Here is a 25,777-nt window from a genome sequence, read left to right on the forward strand (position 1 = left end):
CCCCTCGCCCTGCCCGCCGCCCTCGCCGCCCGGCTACTCCCGCTGCCGCTTCAGCCCCGCCGCGCCTCGCTCGGAGCCGGCCTCCTCCTTCTCCGCCTCGCCGCAGCCCGCCTCGCCGCCGCCCCAGTCGCCCTCGGCCGGCCAGCCCCCGCAGCACTACCACCCGGGCCGCAGGAAACGCGAGAACAAGGCCAGCACCTACGGCGTGAACTCCCTGCCGCTGCCGCCCGGCTCCCCCTGGAGGAGCAGGCCCTACCCGCCGGGCATCCAGGGGTGAGTGCGGCCCCCTGCCCGCCAGCTGAAGCCTGCAGAAGCCTCGCTGCTCCCACCAGAGCCGCCGTGGCCAACAGGAGCTCTCCAGAGGTTTTTTGCCATTGCCCATGCTGGCTGGGGCTGATGGGAGTTGTAGGCAAAAAACATCTGGCCAGCTACAGTTGCCCGCCCCCCCCCCCCCCCCCCCCCCCCAGTGCTGAAGTCTGCAGAGGCTTATCTGGGAGAACCGGGTTTGAGTCCCCACTCCTCCACTTGCACCTGCTTGGAATGGCCTTGGGTCAGCCATGGCTCTCTTATCTGGGAGAACCGGGTTTGATTCCCCACTCCTCCACTTGCAGCTGCTGGAATGGCCTTGGGTCAGCCACAGCTCTCTTATCTTGGAGAACCGGGTTTGATTCCACACTCCTCCACTTGCACCTGCTGGAATGGCCTTGGGTCAGCCACAGCTCTCTTATCTGGGAGAACCGGGTTTGATTCCACACTCCTCCACTTGCACCTGCTGGAATGGCCTTTGGGCAGCCAGAGGTCTCTTATCTGGGAGAACCGGGTTTGATTCCCCACTCCTCCACTTGCACCTGCTGGAATGGCCTTGGATCAGCCAGAGGTCTCTTATCTGGGAGAACCGGGTTTGATTCCCCACTCCTCCACTTGCACCTGCTGGAATGGCCTTGGGTCAGCCAGAGGTCTCTTATCTGGGAGAACCAGGTTTGATTCCCCACTCCTCCACTTGCAGCTGCTGGAATGGCCTTGGGTCAGCCAGAGCTCTCTTATCTGGGAGAACTGGGTTTGATTCCCCACTCCTCCACTTGCAGCTGCTGGAATGGCCTTGGGGCAGCCATGGCTCTCTTATCTGGGAGAACCGGGTTTGATTCCCCACTCCTCCACTTGCACCTGCTGGAATGGTCTTGGGTCAGCCAGAGCTCTCTTATCTGGGAGAACCCAGTTTGATTACCCACTCCTCCACTTGCAGCTGCTGGAATGGCCTTGGATCAGCCAGAGGTCTCTTATCTGGGAGAACCGGGTTTGATTCCCCACTCCTCTACTTGCAGCTGCTGGAATGGCCTTGGGGCAGCCATGGCTCTCTTATCTGGGAGAACCGGGTTTGATTCCCCACTCCTCCACTTGCACCTGCTGGAATGGTCTTGGATCAGCCAGAGGTCTCTTATCTGGGAGAACCGGGTTTGATTCCCCACTCCTCTACTTGCAGCTGCTGGAATGGCCTTGGGGCAGCCATGGCTCTCTTATCTGGGAGAACCGGGTTTGATTCCCCACTCCTCCACTTGCACCTGCTGGAATGGTCTTGGATCAGCCAGAGGTCTCTTATCTGGGAGAACCCGGTTTGATTCCCCACTCCTCCACTTGCACCTGCTGGAATGGCCTTGGATCAGCCAGAGGTCTCTTATCTGGGAGAACCGGGTTTGATTCCCCACTCCTCCACTTGCAGCTGCTGGAATGGCCTTGGGGCAGCCAGAGCTCTCTTATCTTGGAGAACCGGGTTTGATTCCCCACTCCTCCACTTGCACCTGCTGGAATGGTCTTGGATCAGCCAGAGGTCTCTTATCTGGGAGAACCCGGTTTGATTCCCCACTCCTCCACTTGCACCTGCTGGAATGGCCTTGGGTCAGCCACAGCTCTCTTATCTGGGAGAACCGGGTTTGATTCCCCACTCCTCCACTTGCAGCTGCTGGAATGGCCTTGGGGCAGCCATGGCTCTCTTATCTGGGAGAACCGGGTTTGATTCCCCACTCCTCCACTTGCACCTGCTGGAATGGTCTTGGATCAGCCAGAGGTCTCTTATCTGGGAGAACCGGGTTTGATTCCCCACTCCTCCACTTGCAGCTGCTGGAATGGCCTTGGGGCAGCCATGGCTCTCTTATCTGGGAGAACCAGGTTTGATTCCCCACTCCTCCACTTGCAGCTGCTGGAATGGCCTTGGGGCAGCCAGAGCTCTCTTATCTGGGAGAACTGGGTTTGATTCCCCACTCCTCTACTTGCACCTGCTGGAGTGGCCTTGCATCAGCCAGAGGTCTCTTATCTGGGAGAACCTGGTTTGATTCCCCACTCCTTCACTTGCAGCTGCTGGAATGGCCTTGGGGTAGCCATGGCTCTCTTATCTGGGAGAACCGGGTTGGATTCCCCACTCCTCCACTTGCAGCTGCTGGAATGGCCTTGGGGCAGCCATGGCTCTCTTATCTGGGAGAACCGGGTTTGATTCCACACTCCTCCACTTGCACCTGCTGGAATAGCCTTGGATCAGCCATGGCTCTCTTATCTGGGAGAACCGGGTTTGATTCCACACTCCTCCACTTGCAGCTGCTGGAATGGCCTTGGGTCAGCCTTAGCTCTGGCAGAGGTTGTCCTTGAACGGGCAGCTGCTGTGAGAGTCCTCTTATCCCCACCCACCTCACAGGGTGTTTGTTGTGGGGGAGGAAGGGAAAGGAGATTGTGAGCCGCTCTGAGATTCAGAGTGGAGGGTGGGATATAAATCCAATATCTTCTTCTTATGGCATCCCTCTAGGCACCCCTGCAATGATGGTCCTTATCAGGCAAGGTGAAAGGCAGCTGGGGGTGGTGAGAACCATACCTGAGGTCCCTTGATTGAGTTGATAGCAAAAGTGTTCCATAAATGGCAGCCTAACCTATCTTGGAGGGTTGCTGCGAGGACAAGGAAGAAGGAAGAAGAGCCATGCCTCAAGCTCCCTAGTACGGGCAAGATAGAAAATAAATGGTTGTCTTCTTCCTCTCTTTGTGTTCGGAGTTTTTGTAAGCTGCCTGCCTTTGGATAGAAGACTTTTTATGCATGTCACTCTTTTCAGTGTACGGTGCTGGCCTTGGTGGATCAATGGCCTTGTTCAGTATAAGAGGCTTCAAGGAAAATCACTGGGGTTTTCTTTGGGGCTGTGGGATTTCAGAAGAAAGTGGGGAGGCCTCTGTTGGGTCAGGCCAGTCATTTATCCAGTCCAGAATCCTCCTGTGACTGCTTAGATGCCCTGGAAGGCCCACAGCAAAGCAAGGTGGCTCTCTTGAGCACTGGTATTCAAAGAGCTGCTGTTTCCAGATGTAGAGGTTGCATCTGGTCATTCTGGATTTATCTTCTATGAGCAGGAATCCAGTAGCACCAAAGAGACTAGCAACATTTGTGGCATGGTATGAACTTTCGTGGGTTAGGGCTCACTTCTTTAAATTGTTACTGGAGTCTTGCTCTTTTCTAATGCTACAGACAAACTAACATGCATACCCATCTTGATCTGTCTTATGAATTTGCCTAATCTCTTGTTACAGCCAAGTTGCTTGCCATCACTATGTACTTAGCAGTAAATTCCACAAGTTTAAATAATAGTTTTTTGTATGTTTTGAATCAAGTTGATCAGATGCCTCTTAAGTTCTAGTAATATGAGAGAGGGAGAACAAAACAGATTGCTTACCTGTAACTGATGATCTTTGAGTGGTCACCTGTGCAGTAACACACTTGGGTCCTGAGCCCTGGCTGGAATCCAACCTCGGAGAACTCCCAATAGCTAGCGTCAGCGTTTTTTTGGCTGGCCTTTTCCTCCGCTCTGGGGAACAGGCAGCTACTGAGCATGCCCAGAGCTGAGGAGAAAGCCCCATCCCCACTCAGTTTCTTCCAGCCTCCGCTAGCAAGGCCATCAGCAAGCAAGTAGATGGAGATGCCAGCAGTGGGGAAGGCTGGACGGGTCGTGTGTGACTGCACAGGTGACCACTCGAAGATCATCAGTTCTTTGTTGTCCCTGTACAGTCCCACGCTTGGGTGATTAGCAAGCTGAAATATTCAGATCGAGAGTGCTGGCATATTATGAAAAACAACACCAAACAACCTCGACATGACTTCAGTATCAAGTGGTCAAAGACTCAACTCCCTAAGTCTGGACATCAAGAATGTAATATAAATGTGCAGTAAGAAGAACAGATTACAGCCATGCCAATGTCCTCCGGGGACACCCTGTCAAGGACAAAAAGATGTGGTAGGACTCAAACAACTCAGGTTAGGGCTCCTTTGTGAGCATGTAACAGAATGCAATAGTCATATCACCCAGTTTGTAACCCCAAGGAGAGTAACTGTAGGTCACCAATGAATGTAGTTAATGAAGAGAGTGGAAAATCTAGCTGAAGGACGACCTTTGCTCCAAGAAAGAATAAAGTGAATCCAAATGAATTGCACAGATGTTACTTGTCCGCCTCATGGACATAAACACGAGAAGTAAAGCTGTTTCTCGTGAAACGAAAAGGGGTATGGTTCCCAAAGTTCAAAGGGGCCCGCCATCCACTTAGGAATTACGTGGGAAAAACTATAATGGGATTAGAGGCTTGAGAGGTAAATGCAGTCATAGCATGCCTCTCACTTAGAGGATCTAAATATCCAGTGAAAGAAGAGAATCATACCAGTGACTGTGCCATAACAGAAATGGCAGAAAAACAGAGGGTTTGTGAAAAATAACTTAATTCAGATTCAGTAAGGTAAACCAGATAAGGCAGGATATGAAAAGGGGACACAGAGTCCGGGATCAAGTGATGGTGTACAACATGGATGGAAAAAAATGCTTCCACTGAGCCTGGTAAGGCTATATGGTGGTTCATTTCCAGGCATTCACAGGAACAGTCTGGGCCTCCATTGGCACTACACCAAAGCCAGAGTCAGCAAGTTCCCCCAACAAGTTGGGCAGTAAGAGCAGGGCAACTTGGCCCTATGCTTCAAGCATCTTTTAAAAGTTTTTTTTTTAGATTAGAAAGCAAATCTGAGGAGGTTTCTGAAGATATGAGGTAGAAATGCTGAGGTAAAAAAGTGGAGAAAGCGCAACAAAGTCCGTTCAGGGTGGCAGTAAAGAAGAAACTGTGCAGAGTGGGGCTTTCTTCTCAGCTCTGGGCATGCTCAGTAGTTGCCTGCTCCCCAGAGCGGAGGAAAAGGCTCGCCAAAAAAATGCTGACCCTATTGGAGTTCTCCGAGGTTGGATTCGAGCCAGGGCTTCGAGCCCAAGTGTGGGACTGAACAGGAACAATGAAGAAGATCTGAGGAGAGCCAGTTTGGTGTAGTGGTTAAGTGTGCGGACTCTTATCTGGGAGAACCGGGTTTGATTCCCCACTCCTCCGCTTGCACCTGCTGGAATGGCCTTGGGTCAGCCATAGCTCTGGCAGAGGTTGTCCTTGAAAGGGCAGCTGCTGTGAGAGCCCTCTCCAGCCCCACCCACCTCACAGGGTGTCTGTTGTGGGGGAGGAAGGGAAAGGAGATTGTGAGCCGCTCTGAGACTCTTTGGAGTGGAGGGCAGGATATAAATCCAATATCTTCATCTACCTCACAGGGTGTCTGTTGTGGGGGAGGAAGGTAAAGGAGATTGTGAGCCGCTCTGAGACTCTTCGGAGCGGAGGGCAGGATATAAATCCAATATCTTCATCTACCTCACAGGGTGTCTGTTGTGGGGGAGGAAGGTAAAGGAGATTGTAGGCCGCTCTGAGACTCTGTCCTTGAAAGGGCAGCTGCTGGGAGAGCCCTCTCCAGCCCCACCCACCTCACAGGGTGTCTGTTGTGGGGGAGGAAGGTAAAGGAGATTGTGAGCCGCTCTGAGACTCTTCGGAGTGGAGGGCGGGATATAAATCCAATATCTTCATCTACCTCACAGGGTGTCTGTTGTGTGTGGGGGGGGGAAGGTAAAGGAGATTGTGAGCAGCTCTGAGACTCTTCGGAGTGGAGGGCGGGATCTAAATCCAATATCTTCATCTACCTCACGGGGTGTCTGTTGTGGGGGAGGAAGGGAAAGGAGATTGTGAGCCGCTCTGAGACTCTTCGGAGTGGAGGGCGGGATATAAATCCAATATCTTCATCTACCTCACAGGGTGTCTGTTGTGGGGGGGGGGGGAGGTAAAGGAGATTGTGAGCCGCTCTGAGACTCTACGGAGTGGAGGGCGGGATATAAATCCAATATCTTCATCTACCTCACAGGGTGTCTGTTGTGGGGGAGGAAGGGAAAGGAGATTGTGAGCCGCTCTGAGACTCTTCGAAGTGGAGGGCGGGATATAAATCCAATATCTTCTTCTTCTTCTTCTTCTACCTTTTCCACACAGTAAATAATTCTATAAACGTCTAGCATACTTCTCCCCCTCCCCCAACCATCATCTTCCGAAACGGTTATGCTCTCCTGTAACATTTTGCTTCTTTCCTTGTATGTAACACTTGCAATGACACCTCTCTGTACTTTTCTGAGGTGACATGTGTTGGATGTCTCCTTTTTTTCCTTAGCATTTCCTACTTAACTCCATTGGCACCAAAAGATTTTGTCTTAGAGAACAGGAGAAGGGATCTTTTATTATTTTTAAGAGGGTCACGTGGGCTCAACCAGCACGGCTTCTACTTTAGCTCTAGTGCACTCATTCAAAAATTGATCCATTCTCCATTGGAGAACTGGATCAGGAGGTTACACTGACTACCAGAGAACAGGATGACTTAAGTTATAAGTGGTAGAATGGCAGAATAGTCAGTGCATGAGGGGATGGTTCTGAGGTATTTACTCTCAATAAAACAACAGTTTCCACTTCAACATAAATAGTTTATTTAGAAGTACAACACTAAGAGTTTTTGTGTAGTTCATAAGAGCACTGGTTTTGGATAGGTACAGTTCTTCTTTCTCTCTGAAGTTCTTTAAATAGACCTAGTCACAAAGGCTGATTTCCCTCACTTGCAACTTAGACTAACAACTTCCACAAAGGACACAGATTTCTCTCACACTCCACAGCACATCACTCTCTCTTCTCCCCTCTCACAGATCCTGTGAACAAACTCTCCAAACTCTGACCCCTCAGATATATGCAGGCATAACAAACTCCAAGCATTTGTCCCGCCTCCGTCTTTCTTCCTCTAGAGGCTTACCTTTTAAACTACTCCCCATTAAAACACAAAATAAAACAATACTGTAACAACAGTATAATTGTTGCCTTTATTGTATTTGCCTGTTAGCTTTGGCAAATGTAATGTCTTTAGGGTTGGAAAGGTGGAACACATGTTTCAATAGGAAGACATTTCCACTGAGGAAGAATCCACATGGCTTTTGCAGAGGAAAATCTTTCCTTATTAAATGGAGGAGTAATGTTGGTTTCCATCAAGTTACCTAGAACAGATGTTTGGCTAACTGGTCTCTGTGGTCTAGAAGAGCCGCCTTGTGCGCATGTGTATTGAATGTAGTACTTCAGTCGCTCTGTAGCATAATGGCTGAGTTTGAGTTACAAATCAGGAAGTCTTGTGCTTTAGTTTAGCCTCTGAACTCACTAAGTGGCCTTAGGCAAATTGTTCTTTCTGGACCCATCCTGCAGTCTGGAGGAGTATGGAGAGGATAATTCTGATCTTCTGTTACAGCAATAGATCTGTTAAGTGTAGTGAATACTAGTGTGCTATATAAATGTTAAGTGCTGTTGTCTAAGTGGACATTTAAAATGTGAAACCTGAATATAGCAAATGTGTAGAACAAAGTAGAAGTCTAGTATCACCTTTAAGATCAACAAAGTTTTATTCAGAATGTAAGCAATCGTGTGCATGCACACTTCATCAGACAATGAAATGGCGTACAGTGAGCAGAGTGACATATTGCTGGTGGGCAGTGATTAAACAGGCGAAATAGTACCACGTCAGAATCTATGCCAAAATAACAAAGTAGGAGTCTAGTACCATACAAGTATACTTGTTAAGAAAATGTGATAGGCAGCAGCTCCCTGTACATGGTACACTTGTTGACAAACTTGGATTTAATCTGCCATATAATGCATGCAAAGACCAGAAGAAAAAGCTTGAGGGCGGAATCCTGCACTTTTCAGAGATTCACTTGAAAGGATACCTGCCATTTTGCTTTCAAAGGTAGTTGCTCCAATAAATCCATTTGTTGTTAAGATGCTGCAGAATCCTCTGCCTTCATGCCTAAATATTGAGTATTCTGTTTTTTTTTAAATCCCTTCCTGACTTTTGGGGTTAAGTAAAGCATGTTGCATTGAATCTGGAGAACCACAAAGGATGTTTAATTGTGGGCCCCAATTATAGTGGGAAATCTACAAAAATTGCAGATCCCAAAGAAAAGCAGTGGTTGTGCTTTTGTTTGTCCAAGTGTATCTTCTGCTCCAATCTATAGTGCAGGGTTGTCAAACATGCGGCCTGGGGGCTTAATCAGGCCACCGGAGGGCTTCTATCAGACCCCTGAGCAACTGGCTGTCATTTGCTTCCTTCTCCCTCTGTCTTGCTTCTACATAACAGCTTGCTTTGCAAGGCTTGCTCAATCGCACAGGAACTACAGAGCAAAATCTCTATTTTCTCCATTGGCTGAGGCTCCTCCCTTGGGGAGAAGGGGAGGAGGGATAGCTTGCTTTGCCAGGCTCTCTCAATCACACAGCAGAGCTACTGAGCCAAGCCTCTCTTCCTATTGGCTCAGGCTCCTCCCCCTCCTCATCCCCTGGGGAAGGAAGGAAAGAACTAGAGCTTCCTTTGCCCAGTTCCCTAGGTCCCATGGGAGAAATACAAAGAAAAGACATTTAAGATCAACGGGTGTTAATGTTTTAAGCATGTTTTAAGTTTTTAGTGGGTTTTTTTTAATTGTGTTTGTCGTGTCCTTTATAAAGTTTATATTTCCGCTACCTAATCTTATATAGGTACACACATGGCCTGGTTGACATGGCCCAGCCTGACAAGGTCTCATTTATGTCAGATCTGGCCTTCATGAGTTCAGCACCCCCGCTTATAGTGCTTTGCAGGTGGCAGAAAGTCCCATTCCAGTCCTTTGTATCTCAGTGATGGTGCTGCTGTGAGGGGCCTTGAGGCCTTGGAGAGGGGCTGCTGGTAGAGCAATGTGTGCATTTACTGGAAGGCAATTTCCATGTTTTCATACATTTTTTTGTTGCTCACAGCTCTTTTTTGTGTGGGGCAGGCACTGGAAAGTCGTACAAGACTTTCATACAAGATGATATTCATATCTCTGATCATTTTTTTTAAAGTGTCAGTCACGTAAATCAGGCTGAATGGAAATTTATCATCCTGTGGCAAGGTCCATAGAAGAAATCCTGGCTTCTGTAGCTGTGAAATAATTTGCAACCCCGTTCTTCCACAAAGCAGGTGTTCGAAGACAAAAACTTTGCCGCATTCTAGTGGCTTGAATGTTGGCCTTCATGAGAAAAAGCTGATTCATATCCAATTTATGTCCATCTGTCTATAAAATACACTACAAATTCTTTCGGTGGGCTTTCAAGTGATGCTGACATCTGTATTTCCCTACAACAGGCTTCATGAAGAAATCATGGACTTTTATGACTTCATGTCCCCGCGTCCTGAAGAAGAAGTTATGAGAAGAGAGGTAGTGAAAAGAATAGAAACTGTTATCAAAGACCTCTGGCCAACAGCTGATGTGAGTACATCTTTCATCAGATTTTTTATTGAATCACGTTCATCCTTTCCCAGGCAGGTATCTAGGATTTTTTTCTGGAGGATTTTCCCCCCTGCTAATTTAGTTAAGGAAGCATAAACAAAAGGAGAGGCAGGTCAGGGGGCCAGGAGAGGGTGCAGCTGACAGATTTAGGAGGAGGCGCTGCCCCCATGGCCTCTGCCTAGTTACGGCCCTCTCCTTTGCTCTGTTCTCTATTAGCGTGCACACGAACACTCACACATACACCCATAATGTGACTGTATAGCTCCTTCCATGCCTGCTGGCCTAGACCACAATGCAGAGTGGAATAAAGAATCCCCCCCACCCAAGCAATTACATAAAATTGATGACGGCCATAAAAACATGCCAGTGATTTATAAAGCAGGTTTAAGTTCCTTGTCTTAAAACTTTATTTACAGCACAAAAGCAGAGCAGTATGGAAAGCAGCAGCTCTTATGGTTGCCTTGGGGTCTCCTTGCTGTAAGCCTCAGGGAAGGTGACTATATAGAGCCCAGGGACTGCAGCCGTAGCAGGCTGTTCTCTTCACCTAGTGAAATGCAGCACTCTCCTGTCGTCCTCCATTCTGGCAAAAATGAAGGCGCTAAAGAGAAGAGAAGGTGAAAGTAGTGGGCACCCAGGGTAGTAGTGACCATATAATTTTGCAGTTTACAGTCCTGGGGAAGGGAAAAGTTGTATGTAATCAGACATATTGGTTGGGCTTCAGGAAAGCAAATTTTGACACATTTTTGCTGGGTAGAAATACTTCAGGAGAAGGAAGTTCAAGAGCGGTGGGAGTTTCTTAAAAGTGAAATATTGAAGGCACAATCACGATGATTCCTATAAGAAGGAAAAAAGGGAGGAACCTAAAGAAACCAGCTTTGAGAGATAAGAAAAAAGACTTGTTTAGGAAGTGGAAGGAGGGCCTTATAGCCAAAGATGAATATAAACAAATGACCACTGCTTGTAGAGAGAAAGTTAGGAAAGCTAAATCTCAGTATGAGCCGAGACTAGCAAGAGATGGTAAAACAACAAAAAAGAGTTCTTGTGTTCTAAATAAGAAAAGGAGCAAGGATATGGTAGTCCCCTTGGAAGGACAGGAAGGTGAAATTGTAAGAGGTGATGAAGAGAGGGCAGAACTGCTCAAATCCGACTTTTCCTCAGTCTTCTCTTGTGAGGGAAAAGATGCTCAACCTGGCAAAAACAGAACACATGATGAGGGAAGGGAGTTGCAACCTAGGATCAGTGCCGGGGTAGTACATAAACACCTTCCAAAAACACTTCCAGCACTCAAAGAACAATCATCAGTTCTTTATTTGCATCTTGCTTACAAGCCATTTTCCATTTCCTGTGGCTGAGGGCAGTTCTTGTCACTCCTTCCTGCCCAAGTGGACATTCTTTGTTCTGTTCCTTCTTCATCCACTCCAGGCTCCGCCTCACTATGGCCTTCAAAGCTTCCCTCAGCATCCAGGCCCCATCCCCATCCCTTCTCCTGTCCCAGGAGACAGACCTCTGTACTTTTCACACTGGCCCTGTTCTCCTCCCTCCAGAAGCTCCTGCCAAGAGAAGGCACCAGTGGCTTCTCCTGGCTTCAGGAACTCACTCAGACGTTTCACAAACACCAGTAACCTTTTATATTGTCATCTGAGGGCAGCACTGGCAATAGGACCTTGCGGGAGAAATAATATTTGATCATACTTAATGGTTTGGTAATGCTTTTCAAGAGTTCACGTACATAGTCAATGGCAAATGGCACTTCCCCAAAATGAGAAGGCTTCCAAGTTCTTCTGCCTTGTCAAAGCACTCCTGGCAGCAGAGCCTGGTGGCCAAGAAGTCAAGCACACAGAAAGCATATTGATTAGTAAAGGTGTGCCGATAAGATTCCTGTCTCTATCTACACACTGAGTTGTTGATTTTATAATAAATGTTTGTTATATTGAAACCATTTAACATCTTGACTGTTTTCTTTGTGCTTCTGAAGCAATTTTTTTCCAGGTAGGCTTGTTAGCTCTGAGTTGTTGGGAAATACCTGGAGATTTTTGGGGTGGGCATTGCCTTCTGATACACTTTGGGTGATGTCAGGGGGTGTGGCATATGCAAATGAGTTATGCAAATGAGCTCCAGCACCTCTTTTTCTACAAAATGACTCCTGGTGATTGGCCACAGTGTTTTTGAGAGGAAGGGATTGTCTAGCAAAGGAAGACAAAAGTTAGTTTGGATCAAACTATTAGAAGTTAGCAAATGCCTTGTGTTAATTTTCTGTAGCTGAAAATGATGTGGGTGTCTTCAGGATATTTCTTCAGCTCAGTGGGCTCAATCACATGCTGACTTTGCACCTCTCTTCCAGGTTCAGATATTTGGGAGTTTTAGCACAGGGCTTTATTTGCCAACTAGGTAAGTACTGAGATTTCAACTAACACTATTTTTTCTCTACAGGATATATTAGTAGTGCTTTGTGATAAGAGATAATGCCAGCATTTCTTACTCCTTAAATTTGGTATTGAAAAAAAATAAGCTGAGTTATGTGGGACAATTGAATTGTCAACCTTAAATTGTAAATATGGAATACTCAGATTTTCCATGTAGAACAAATAAGCTGAGCAAATAAGGGCTATGTTTTTATGCACCAAAAATCAGAACATGTTGTCACTGGTTTTTCTTTATAAATAATTAAGCACATCATTGTACTACAGTGCCATTAGAAATTCTAATATAGCTCTGTAGGATTGCAAATTACACAGCTGTGTGCACACACGTCAGAGGCTTGCTGTTCACGTTATAGATAACTAACCACTAGACCTATTGAAAACATAATGGCTTAGGCCTGTAGTCCATTTTTGGGAATGGAAGGGCACTTCTGTTGGTGGAAGAAGGCAATCCCTTCTGATTCCATCCTCTCAGTGCATGCCTCTGTTTCCCCCTCCCCCTGCCCTCCAGGAACAAAATCTTAGGGGCTCGGAGAGCTGCTGTGGGATGGAGAGGTGAGAGTCCCTCTCTCTGAGTTCTCACTCACAAATGGGCCCTAAAATCATAGAGTTGGAAGGGACCTCAAGGGCCATCCAGTCCAACCCCCTGCACAGTGCAGGAAACACACAAACACCTCCCCCTAAATTCACAGGATCTTCATTGCTGTCAGATGGCCATCTAGCCTCTGTTTAAAATCCTCCAAGGAAGGAGAGCCCACCACCTCCCGAGGGTCCAGCCTGTAGGATCCAAGCCAGTAGTTTGATTCCTGTGGTTTCCTTCTATCAACTGATAAATTGTGTGCCTTATGAATCCTGTGTTGGTCTTTCCTCCAGTGGAAATGAACAACTGGATCCCATCCTGTGTGCCAAAGTACATATATTTGTTTTTCCCAAGCAATAGCTGAGCAAATTGACCTTGACTAGGATTCTGACATTTTTACCCAGCTTGTTGTCCTGTGCATGTTAAACTGTATGTAGGAGCCTTTCACTTATAACAGTTGGGGGAGGGGGGAATAACTAGCAAAATCAGTGGATTTAACTCTTCCAGCTAGTAATGAAGTGTGTGAAAATTTCTCTTAAGTTCAAGACCTAAGTGTTTAAAATTAAATCATGTGTGTATGTTTTTAATTATCCATAGTGATATTGATTTAGTGGTTTTTGGGAAATGGGAGAGCCTCCCTCTGCAGCTGCTGGAACAAGCACTACGGAAACACAATGTGGCTGAGCCATATTCAATTAAAGTACTTGACAAAGCTACGGTAAGTAGAGAAATGAACTGTGCTTGCCTTAAAGTAATAGCCCTGGAAAGGGACTGTATTAGCGCAAACAGTTCTTATAATGCGGCTGTTCTTTTTTGCTCAGTTGTCTTTTTGTTTTGGTAAAATTACTTCGTTGTAACCGTTTGCACACTCGCTGTTGAATCTCACTAATGAATGTTTAAAGGATGAGGAATCCAAGTTCTGACTTGTTTGATTTCTGTTTGTAACAGAATGTCAAAAAGAATGCCATCTGAATGTCAAAAAAGCTTTTGAGCATGCAGGTTACTTTAGCTTAGTTTAGTGCTCCTTATTTCTGGAACAGTTGTCTTCAGAGCTGTCTGAAAACTACAGTTTTGTTTGCAGGGTTTTCATTTGTAATTAGATGTAGATGTTCTTGAATAACCATAATTCAGGTGTATCGATACTGATGCTAATGATGCAGATGGCAGATAAAGCAGGATCTGTGGTAGACCTTCGAGCTGGAAGGGGCCATACAGGCCATCTAGCTCAACCCCCTGCTCAGTGCAAGATCAGCCAGAGCATCCCTGACAAGTGTTTGTCCAGCCGCTGCTTAAAGATTGCCAGTGAGGGGGAGCTCACCACCTCCATCAGCTAATTCCGCCATTGAAAAGCTCTCACTGTAAAAAATGGTTTTCCTAATGTCCAGTCAATAGAATCATAGAGCTGGAAGGGATCTCTAGGGTCATCTAGTCCAACCCCCTGCACAATGCAGGGTACTCACAAACACCTCCCCCCTAAATTCACAGGATCTTCATTGCTGTCAGATGGCCATCTAGCCTCTGTTTAAAAACCTCCAAGGAAGGAGAGTCCACCACCTCCTGAGGAAGCCTGTTCCACTGAGGAATCGCTCTAACGGTTAGGAAGTTCTTCCTAATGTTCAGCCGGAAACTTTTGATTTAATTTCAATTCATTGGTTCTGATGCTATGTTCCGGAGCCACAGAAAATAATTCCACACCATCCTCTATATGACAGTCCTTCAAGTACTTGAAGATGGTGATCATATCACCTCTCAGCCGTCTCCTCTCCAGGTTAAACATCCTCAGTTCCTTCAACCTTTCCTCATAGGACTTGGTATCCAGACCCCTCACCATCTTCATCGCCCTCCTCATTCTAGCTTGTCTATATCCTTCTTAAAATGTAGTGCCCAAAACTGAACACAATACTCCAGGTGAGGTCTTACCAGAGCAGAGTAAAGCGATACCATCACATCACATGATCTGGACACTATACTTCTGTTGATACAGCCCAAAATTGCATTTGCCTTTTTTAGCCACCGCATCACACTGTTGACTCATGTTCAGCGTATGATCCACTAAGACCCCTAGATCCTTTTCGTACATACTACTGCTAAGACAAGTCTCCCCCATCCTATAACCATGCATTAGATTTTTCCTACCGAAATGCAGAACTTTACATTTATCCCCATTAAAATTCATTTAATTGATTTTAGCCCAGTTTCCCAGCCTGTCAAGGTCATCCTGTATCCTGTTTCTGTCTTCTGTGTTTGCAACCCCTCCCAATTTAGTATCATCTGCAAATTTAATAAGCATTCCCTCTATTCCTTCATCCAAATCATTGATAAAAATGTTGAACAAAACAGGTCCCAGGACAGATCCTTGAGGCACTCCACTTGTCACTCCTCTCCAAGAGGATGAGGAACCATTCACAAACATTCTTTGGGTGCGATCTGTCAACCAGTTAAAGATCCACCTAACGGTAACAGAATCCAAACCACATTTTACCAACTTGTCAACAAGGATAGTATGTGGAACCTAATCAAAAGCTTTACTGAAATCAAGATAAACGATGTCCACAGCATTCCCCTGACTCCAGCAAGGTAGTCACTTTCTCAAAAAAAGAGATCAGGTTAGTCTGACATGACTTGTTCTTGAGAAACCTATGCTGGCTCTTAGTAATCACATCCATTATTTCTAAATGTTCCAGGACCGACTGTTTGATTTGTTCTAAAACTTTTCCAGGTATAGACGTCATGCTGACAGGTCGGTAGTTACCCGGATCATCTTTTTTCCTCTTTTTGAAGATGGGGGCAACATTCGCCTGCCTCCAGTCTTCCGGCACCTCTCCTATTCTCCATGAATTCTCAAAAATAATAGCCAGAGGCTCAGAAATTACATCCGCAAGCTCTTTTAGAACCCTTGGATGCAGTTCATCTGGCCCTGAGGACTTAGTTTAATTTAAAGAAACTAGGTGTTTATGTACTACCGCTATGCTGATCCTAGGTTGGAACTTCATACCCTCCTTATATGTTCTGTTTTTGCCATGTTGAGCACCGTTTCCCTCAGAAGAGAAGACTGAGGAAAAGTAGGAATTGAGCACTTCCGCCCTCTCTTCATTGCCTGTTACAATTTCACTTTCTTGCCCTCGCAGTGGGCCCACCATGTCCTTCCTCTTTTTCTTACTCTGAACATAAGAAAAGAACCCTTTTTTGTTGTTTTTAGCATCTTTGGCCAGCCTAAACTCATACTGAGCTTTAGCTTTCCTAACTTTTTCTCTATGAACACTGGTGATTTGTTTAAATTCATCCTTAGTTATAAGACCCTCCTTCCAATTCCTAAAGGAGTCTTTTTTATAGCTTCACAACCTTAATTTAAACCCATCATTGTGAGTCCTCTTCTCTTCTGGAAATGCTTAAGATTTCTGCCAGGAGTGACAGCCTTCTGTGGTGTACCCCATGCATTTCTCAGTGTTCCCCCAGCCCTTGGTGGGGAGAAGTCATGTTGGGACTGCAGCAGGGATTGTAGTTCTTCAAGCACCCTTGCATGGTTCCATTGCACAGTATTTAACTGAAATTATTTGAACTATGATTGTTATAACAATTACTGTTTATCAGCATCAGTTTTGTAGTTCTTGCTCTCTTTTTCCTCGCACATGAAGAGTTATGCTTGTGGGAGGGGCTGCGGCTTAGTAGTAGAACATCTGCTTGGCATGCAGAAGGTCTCAGGTTCAATCCCGGGCAACACCTTTTAAAAGATCCGGCAGTAGGTGATGTGAAAGAGCTCTGCCTGAGAGAGCCACTGCCAATCTGAGTAGACAAGACTGACTCTGATGGACCAAGGGTCTGATTCAGTAGAAGGCATTCATGTTTTGTTTTGATCCTAAATCTTTTTATGTGAACACTGAGTATGTCTCCCCAATAACGCAATATCTAAATATTCTTCTGAGCTCATGCTAGAGGCTTAAAATACACTACTGAGGTGTCTCCCTTGCAGATCTATATCACCTCTACACACCCATTTTTATACTTCCACAGCTTGCAGTTGTATATTTGCTAATTTCTCCTTAAATGACCGCCTTCCTTTTTGGAAACTTCATTTAAGTTTTTGTTTTCATATTTTCTTACCAGTTTTCATCTTGAACATGCTGCCCCTGGTCACCTGTAGTTTCTTCTGTTTCCTAATGAATAAACATTTCTGTTCCGTTCCTCTGCCGAGAGGTTTCCAGGGACGTTCACAGCAGTTTTTTTTTTAAATGCAGTAAGGAAGCTCAAAAAGCACAATGGAAACAGAGAACATCATTAGTCCATCAGCCCATATAAGACAACAGAGCAATAAAAATATGAGTGGAGCAGAATTAACTAATGAAAACTAGGGTATAAATTACGCAATAAACAAAATATAAAAACAACCCCCCTCCAAAAAAAGAGAAGAAAATATTTAATTAAAAAGGTGATGAACAAATGGATTTTCATCTGAAGCTGGAAACTCACAAGTTCCATCACCAGGAAAGCAGCTTGGGGGGGGGGGGGTGTCTACAGCTGAGGTGCCATGACCCAGAAGGCCTTACTTGTTGCTGTGCTCTGCTTCACTTCTGCCAAGGATGCGGATGGCAGATAAAGTAGGATCTGTGGTAGACCTTGCTTGACTGGCAGAAGTATATCGAAGCAGGTTGTCCTTCAAATATCCTGGTCACAACCAGGTGTTTAGGTCTAGGGGCTGCTTCCTCACTTGGGTGTTCTGTCCTCCTACGGCCTCTCCAATGACAAGCAGAAACCAGGAGGATGATTTTGGTTCTTATCCATTCAGCGTTACAAGTGAGCTCTGTCAAAGTCCCAGCCTAGAGTGCTAGGATACAGTCAGGAGGTCCACGTGTCCATTACTACATCTGCATGAGATCCTACCCAGGACCCTTCTGTTGCAGCCTTTCACTCCTGAATTTAGCTAAGTGGCAGCTAGGCCCCCATGCTCCTAGGATGGAGCTTCCTGCTGACTTCAGCCCTGGAAGGCCCCAGGCCTTGGCACCTGTCTGGCTGCCTGCCCTTGCCAGCCAGCTTCCCTCCCTCCTTGTTGAGGAGGCTACTGGTGGCATTCATTCCCCCTGCTCTTTCGTTACACATGGGTCTCTGTCCTCTCCTTGCCTCCCTTGGACTTTCCCCAGGCTCTGCTGCTTTATACTCCAACTTGGGGGTAATGTGGGGAAGAATGCTTGTTTTCTTTTTTATTTTCGTTCATTTTAAGTGCCCAAGGTCAGGTCCTTACAAAGCTGAGGCTCACAGCACAAGAGCAACCAAAAAGCAAGACACAAATGCCATGAATAAAGCGCCTCCTAATGGTATTGTTATTCATGCAAAATTCATAGTCATATCATGAAATTCTGTATAAATTTCATCTGGCACTTGAATAGTACAGACGTCCTTTAAAAACATATTAACAATAAGCATAATTCGTTGTCAATCACATTCAGATATGGGACTGTAAACTGCTTCTAGACAATAGTGAACAAGTGATGTCCTTGTCACAACAGAAATGAAATAGTCCTCAACAAGGGACTGTGGGCTCTATTTAATCTGTCGTCTTCAGTCCTGAAAGCTCCAAAAAACTACAAACAATCCAAACAAGATCTGGGTGACCAGTGTTCTTGTTTCGTTTATAACTTTTTCCGTGGAGATTCAGTCAAAGTGTACAGAACTGTCAAACATCATCAGTGATCGAACTTCTTCAGCTTGGAGGACATAAAATTTTACCACTTCCTGACCAGCTAGTAAACACTCAGATACAAATGACAACAGGCATGTTTATATATCCCTATTCTTACCTATTTATTTTCCATTCTCAGAAGAATTACTGGGATATCTGTTCCCCGTGCTCTTTCTTTGTCTGTCACAGCAGCAGAAACAAATACATTTATGTCAAGCATTTATATATTAGAATGTTGGCTTCTTTACCACTCTGGACTCAAAGATGTGGCTGTGACTGCCCACAGAGGCATGGTATGGCATGCATTTGGTATGATAATCTTCTCTATCGTTGCTACCAAAATGATTTTTTTCAGACTTCTAGAACTTTTCTAAGCAGTCTGCCTTCAGATTCTCCCCACCCTATCACTAATTTAATAGATTTTTTTATTGACTCTTTTCTCCAAGGATATCAGGGCAATGTACATGCTTTTTCTCTTCTTTTGCCCTTCCATTTTATCCTCACAGCAGCCCTGTGAAGTAGATTAGGATGAGAGGTAGTAACGAGCCCAAGAACGCTAGGAAGCTGCATGGCGGAGTGGAGAACTGAACTTGGGAATCCCTGACCTGTTTGAAAGCCATTGACTGGCTCTTTTACGTTAGAAAGTGCCCCCAAATCCACAGTTTGCTGGCATACATGAGGAGCTGTTGGTTGGCAAATCATCCATCCATATTCAGGGGCAGCAAGCAGGCCTCTGAATACCACTGCTAGGAGGCAGAAGAATAAACCAGAAAAAACCATTATGCTTGGATTGCTTAGCAGCAAAAGGAAATTAGACCGCCAAAAAACATGGTGGCTAGACACCATAACAGTCAACACCAGCTTGAATATAGAACAACTCAAAGAAACGGTACAAGATTGGAAAATATGGAGAGAATATGAGAGGCCCATAGAATCGCCAGGAGTCGGACACAACTGAATGGTTAACAACAACAACAGGAGGCAATATTAGAGGCTTGGTATTTGAGCCCTGTTTGTTGGCCCTCAAGGACAGCTGATTGACTGCTGTGTGAAACAAGATGCAGGACAAGATGAAACCACTCGTCTGATCCAGCAGGGTTTTTCTTGTAGCTGAAAAGATCTGGGACTTATTATGTCTTCTGTGGCCTCTGGCATAAGGAAATTGAGGCTGCTCTTGCCCTGGTCCCATTGCCTTCTCTCCTTCTTGAGATTGAATGTCAATTTTAGCTTTTTCTTCAGTACATTGTGTAAGAACATAAGAACATAAGAGAAGCCATGTTGGATCAGGCCAATGGCCCATCCAGTCCAACATTCTGTGTCACACAGTGGCCAATATATGTGTGTTTGTGTGTGTGTGTGTGTGTATATAATGTATACACACACATATATATACTGTGGCTAATAGCCACTGATGGACCTCTGCTCCATATTTTTATCCAATCCCCTCTTAAAGCTGTCTATGCTTGTAGCTGCCACCACCTCCTGTGGCAGTGAATTCCACATGTTAATCACCCTTTGGGTGAAGAAGGACTTCCTTTTATCCATTTTAAATCATAGAGTTTGAAGAGACTTCCAGGGTCATCTAGTCCAACCCTGTGCACAGTGCAGGAAATCCACAAATACCTCCCTCCCACACACCCTATTTCATGCTCAGATGGCAAAGATAGTGTGTTCTCTGCTCTCCCGGAGGAGTAAATGTTGGCAGTAAAGCTCTCCTTTTTTTTGGCAGTAAAGCTCTTCTTCATTGAACAATAAATTTCCAAGTTGGTGAATTGCTTTTCTGCCCTCCCTGTCTTTGAGAAGGATGGGTTTGACCAGAAGTCACATCAAAACAAGGCTAGCTCTTCACTCTTCCCAGTTGTCCTGAATCCTGTGCCGTGACCCTTTCTGGTACACGTAGAGGGCTGTTATCATGCCACAATTTATTTATTTATTATTAAATTTATATCCCGCCCCAACCCACAGGCGGTCTCAGGGTGGCTCACAACATAATAAAATAACAATAAAAACAGATAATATAAAAACAATTAAACAATTCAAACAATCAAAACAAGATGGCCCCAAAACACAAACAGTCCAATGTCTCCTGCAGCATTTTCAACAGACAATAATAAGTAGCATGATTTATAGTCGTTTTTAAACCGATGGTGATAGGTACCCTGATATGCAACATTGCCCCATCAAAATACAGTGTCTGGAAGGCACTGGGCAGGTACCAAAGGCAAGGGAACAGCTCCATCTTACATGTCCTGCAGGCCTCTGATCTCAGGTGGGAGCATGTTCCATCAGGCAGGAGCCAGGGCCAAAAAGTCCCTGGCCTTGTCAAGGCTAAGCGGTCATCTTTTGGGCCAGGGATTACCAAGAGGTGTTGATTTATGGAGCACACGGCTCTCTGGGGCACATATGGGGAGATGTGGTCCCGTAGATATGCTGGTCCCAGGCTGCATAGGGCTTTAAAGGGGTCAATTCCATAACCTTGAACTGGATTCAGTATTCAATAGGCAGCCAGTGCAGTTGGTGAAGCACCAGCTGGATGTGCACCTGCACAGGTGTTGCCATCAGCAGGCGCGCTGCTGCATTCTGCATTAGCTGCAGTTTCTGGGTCTGGCTCAAGGGTAGCCCCATGTAGAGTGAGTTACAGTAATCCAGCCTGAAAGTGACCATTGCACGGATCACTGTAGCGAACATCTGAGATAGGGAATCAGCTGCCTGATCAGCTGAAGATGATAAAAGGCTGATCTGGCAACTATGGCCTCTATAGAAAGCAAGGGATCCAGGATCACCCCAAGACTCCTCACCCTTGGTACTGGTCCCCGTGACACCCCACCAAGCACTGAGAGATGGATTCCCAGTCCTGCACACCCATGGCTCAGGTACCGCAAAGTGGCAAACAGCATTTCCCTGGGTGTGTGAAAGGGCCACAAGAAGTAGGCACTGGTGCAGCCCTTCTTGCCCTCTGTCTTATGATCTGCCCAAGTTCACAGAATCCAGTAATGCAAAACGCCACAGTGTAACAAAGCCTCTATGCACACAAATTACAAAAATAATAAAATACTATATTATAAATTGTGCAAATGATCAAGAACAGTTAATTCCACGATCTCTCTCTCTCGGCTTGGCTTCGCGAACGAAGATTTAAGAAGGGTGCAATAGTCCACGTCTGCTGCAGGCTCGCTGGTGGCTGACAAGACCAATGCAGGACAGGCAGGTCCGGCCACAGCGGCTGCAGGGAAAAGTCTGATTTAGGGTTGGTCCTGTAGCAGTGCGATTCTTCCTCAATCTCCTTTTGTCCTCAAGACCAGCTATGCGTGCGTTCTCAAAGGAAGAGACAGCCTGGTGGATGGTGTGCCTCCATGCTTTGCGATCTGAGGCTAGGTCAGACCACTGGTGATGGTTGATGTGACAGGTGCTAAGGGATTTCTTCAAGGAGTCCTTGTACCTCTTCTTTGGTGCCCCTCTATTTCGATGGCCGGTGGAGAGTTCGCCATACAGGGCAATCTTGGGAAGGCGGTGGTTTTCCATCCTAGAAATATGCCCTGCCCAGCGCAGCTGCGTCTTCAACAGCAGTGCCTCGATGCTTGTAACCTCCGCCCGCTTGAGGACTTCAGTGTTGGTCACAAAGTCACTCCAGTGGATGTTGAGGATGGTGCGAAGGCAGTGCTGATGAAAGCGCTCAAGGAGTCGCAGGTGATGACGGTATAAAACCCACGATTCGGAGCCATAGATGAGGGTTGTCATCACAACCGCTTTGTAAACATTGATCTTTGTGCCTTTTTTCAGATGCTTGTTGCTCCACACTCTTTTGTGCAGTCGGCCAAATGCACGGTTTGCCTTTGCCAGCCTGTTGTCAATCTCCTTGTCGATCTTGGCATCTGAGGAGATGATGCACCCCAGGTAGCTGAACTGCTGGACTGTCTTCAGAACTGATTCACCCACAGTGATGCAGGGAGGGTGATAATCTTCCTGGGGTGCAGGCTGGTGGAGAACTTCTGTCTTCTTCAGACTAACTTCTAGGCCGAATAGCTTGGCAGCCTCTGCAAAGCAGGACGTCATATGCTGCAGAGCTGATATCGAGTGGGAGACGAGTATACTCTATATAAACAAATGCATAGAAAAGAACATCCGCCATTCATATAATGAGGAACAGAGAATCCGCATCAGTCCAAAATTGTAAACTTGAGGAAGGGGACAGATTTTTGAATGTTTCCATCTTAGAATTTATTCTGGATAACTGAAAAGCTTGAATAAAACCTCAGCAAAACAAGACACAGAATACCGGTTCTCCTTCAGTGGGGGGGAAGTCATCCAGAAGTGGTTAGGTCACGCCTCTGCTCGCTTGAGAGGGCTATGCAAATTTCTTTTGTTATGTGTGGCTCCTATCAGAGAGACCCGGCTGACCTCTCCAGTTCTGTATAGCCCTGTGCTCTATAGGTCGCTTGAGCTTCTGCTCCAAGCTTAAAAAAAAATGAGCATGTGGTGCTGTTTACAGGCAGAGCCTTGGGAAGAGAGTTTTGCAGCAAAAGCATGAGCAATCAGAGAATGCCGACTGCAGAGACTGTTAACACGCCGTCCAAGAAGACCGGCAGGAAGAGGCCCCCTCCCCCATCCAAGGCTTCGGGCAGAGAAGTGGAGGGACCGGCACGGGAGTCAGAAGAAGAAGAAGAAGAAGATATTGGATTTATATCCTGCCTTCCACTCCGAAGAGTCTCAGAGCGGCTCACAATCTCCTTTCCCTTCCTCCCCCACAACAGACACCCTGTGAGGTGGGTGGGGCTGGAGAGGGCTCTCACAGCAGCTGCCCTTTCAAGGACAACCTCTGCCAGAGCTATGGCTGACCCAAGGCCATTCCAGCAGGTGCAAGTGGAGGAGTGGGGAATCAAACCCGGTTCTCCCAGATAAGAGTCCACACACTTAACCACTACACCAAACTGGCTCTCTCAGAGGAAGTAGCATCCCCATTTGAGCCTCTAAGGAAAGTAGAGCTGCGCTGCCTGTCGTGGAAAGCGACCTTCCAAGTGGCCATAACGTCAGCATGAAGAGTGTCCGAAATTGCGGCCCTGTCTACTAGGAAGGAACTGTGCATATTCCAAAAAGACTCAGGGACACTGAGGACAGACCCCTCGTTTCTCCCGAAGGTAAACTCATATTTTCACCTTAACCAACCAGCCATCCTTCCATCTTTATGTCCTAATCCAACACTTCCAAAAGAGAAGTCATGGCACAAACTTGATGTGCACAGGGCCTTGCTTGTATACCTGAACAGGACTCAGTCATTCCGGCAGACAGACTCTCTGTTTGTCTCACATTGTACACAGACTCAAGGGGAAAAGCTCTCTAAGGCTACCATGGCCTACTGGATCAAACAATGCATTGCCAAGGCATATGAGGTTCAGGGATTACCCCCGTTGGGATCGATCACGGCACATTCCACCAGGTCTGCAGCGACTACTGCAGCATTTGCCACAAGGGCCACAACAGAGGAGGTCTGCAGAGCTGCTACCTGGACCTCCTCCTCAACCTTTGTGAGACACTACAGAATGGACCAAGTGGCTTCTGCAGAAGCTGCTTTCAACAGAAAGGTCTTACAGCAAGTTTTGGAACCATGAGTACCAGAAAAAAAAGGAAAGGCAGAAAAAGAAACCTCCCCCCCTCCCGCCCCCCCAAAAACCCAGCTTGGGTACTGCTAACCACTTCTGGATGACTTCCCCCCACTGAAGGAGAATGGAGCATTGGCTCTTACCTGAAGGATCCTTCTCTTCAGTGGGGACGAAGTCATCCACATCCCTCCCTCAAATGAAACTACATGCAAGTTATAAGTCAACAAGACAAAACGAAGAGGGGAGAGAGAAAGAGAAAGAGGCAATAGCAAGTTGGACAAGAGAAGAACACCGAGAACCGAGACACTTGATGTGGACACTGCACAGAGCAAAGCTTGGACATAACTGGAGAGGTCAGCCGGGTCTCTCCGATAGGAGCCACACACAACAAAAGAAATTTGCATAGCCCTACGGAGTGAGCAGAGGCGGGACCTAACCACTTCTGGCTGACTTCACTCCCACTGAAGAGAAGGATCCTTCAGGTAAGAGCCAATGCTCCATTTTGTTCTTTAGCTGTACTGCTGGAGTCGAGTTGTATTAAAGTTTAAATACTTTTGTATTAATCATACAACTTGGGATGGCAGAGATACACTTGTAAATAATTTATGGACTGGATTCAAGGACAATGAGACTTACCTGTTGGACTGATGTGAATTCTCTGTTCCTCATTATATGAATGGTGGATGTTCTTTTCTATGCACTTGTTTATATAGAGTGGAATTAACTTATCTTGATCATTTGCACAATTTATGATAGAATATTTTACTGGTTTTGTAATTTGTGTGCATTGAGACTTTGTTACATGGAGGTTTTTTGCTTTTATTGGTTTAATCTCATCCATGTTAAGTTCAAAGAATCAGCATTGCTGTCAGGTGACCACCTAGCCTCTGCTTAAAAACCTCCAAAGGAGAACCCACCACCTCCTGAGGAAGCCTGTTCCACTGAGGAATTGCTCTAACTGTCTGGAAGTTCTTCCTAATATTTAACTGAAAATTCTTTTTATTCAATTTCAACCCATTGGTTCTGGTCTGACCTTCTGGGGCAACAGAAAACAATTCTGTACCATCCTCTGTATGACATCCCTTCATGTACTCAAATATGGTTATCATATCACCTCTCAGTCATGCTTCTAGCATGAAGACCATACTCCCCCCCCCCCCCCCGTGGCAGCATCCTCATAACTAATACAAACAGAATAACGATACAAAATTAATTTATGGAAGTTAGCTGAATTCTGTGCAGCTATCAGAATTTAACTTCCTCGATGTAGAGATAAGATTTTATTTTTTGCTAAGAATAATTCTTTACCAAATATGCACAGCTGTGTGAATCAATAACATTAATATTTACAGTAATATCAATAATTAATGTCACTAATCAGTAACCATAAAATATCCTATGTAAACTATCTGAGCAGTTTACCAATAATCTGTTACAGAGTCAGCGCCCCAGTAGCTGTGCAGGCCTCTGCATTTGCTGCTTGCGGCATCATACAGTAAAGGCTGTGTGACGTTTCTTCCAGCTTCAGATTTTCAGATTAAAAGAATGCCCAGGCTTGAGTGCTGCCACCTTAGCAGTACACTGTGATAAAGCACAATATTGCATTTTAAGGCTGTGTGTTAAACCTCACCATTCTTTCTATGTTAAAGCTAGACAAGAGTCACATTGGCCCTTTCACCTGTAAAACTACCATTGCTGCTGGTTCAGGTCACCTTAGTTAGCAAGCAACAGTGCTGGCAACAGTGGAAGTGGCATGGGGAGAGGAGGAGCCCATCAGTTTGGTCTATATCAGCCCAACATAAGACTGGTCTAAATCAATGTGCAAT

General features: G+C 45.9%; 1 protein-coding gene across 1 annotated transcript in view; it reads left to right on the top strand.

Annotated features, from left to right (window-relative positions):
- Positions 1-254: 254 nt before the first annotated feature.
- TENT4A (terminal nucleotidyltransferase 4A) overlaps positions 255-25,777 on the top strand; it is a 47,793-nt gene continuing 22,270 nt past the window's right edge. Inside the window, exons 1-4 of the mRNA XM_060253972.1 lie at positions 255-273; positions 9,536-9,659; positions 12,022-12,068; positions 13,278-13,398. Coding sequence (XP_060109955.1) covers positions 9,552-9,659; positions 12,022-12,068; positions 13,278-13,398 — 276 coding nt within the window. The 5' untranslated portion in view covers positions 255-273; positions 9,536-9,551. The remainder of the gene's footprint in view (positions 274-9,535; positions 9,660-12,021; positions 12,069-13,277; positions 13,399-25,777) is intronic.

Source organism: Heteronotia binoei, chromosome 14 (genome assembly GCF_032191835.1).
Source record: "Heteronotia binoei isolate CCM8104 ecotype False Entrance Well chromosome 14, APGP_CSIRO_Hbin_v1, whole genome shotgun sequence".
Lineage (NCBI taxonomy): Eukaryota > Metazoa > Chordata > Lepidosauria > Squamata > Gekkonidae > Heteronotia > Heteronotia binoei.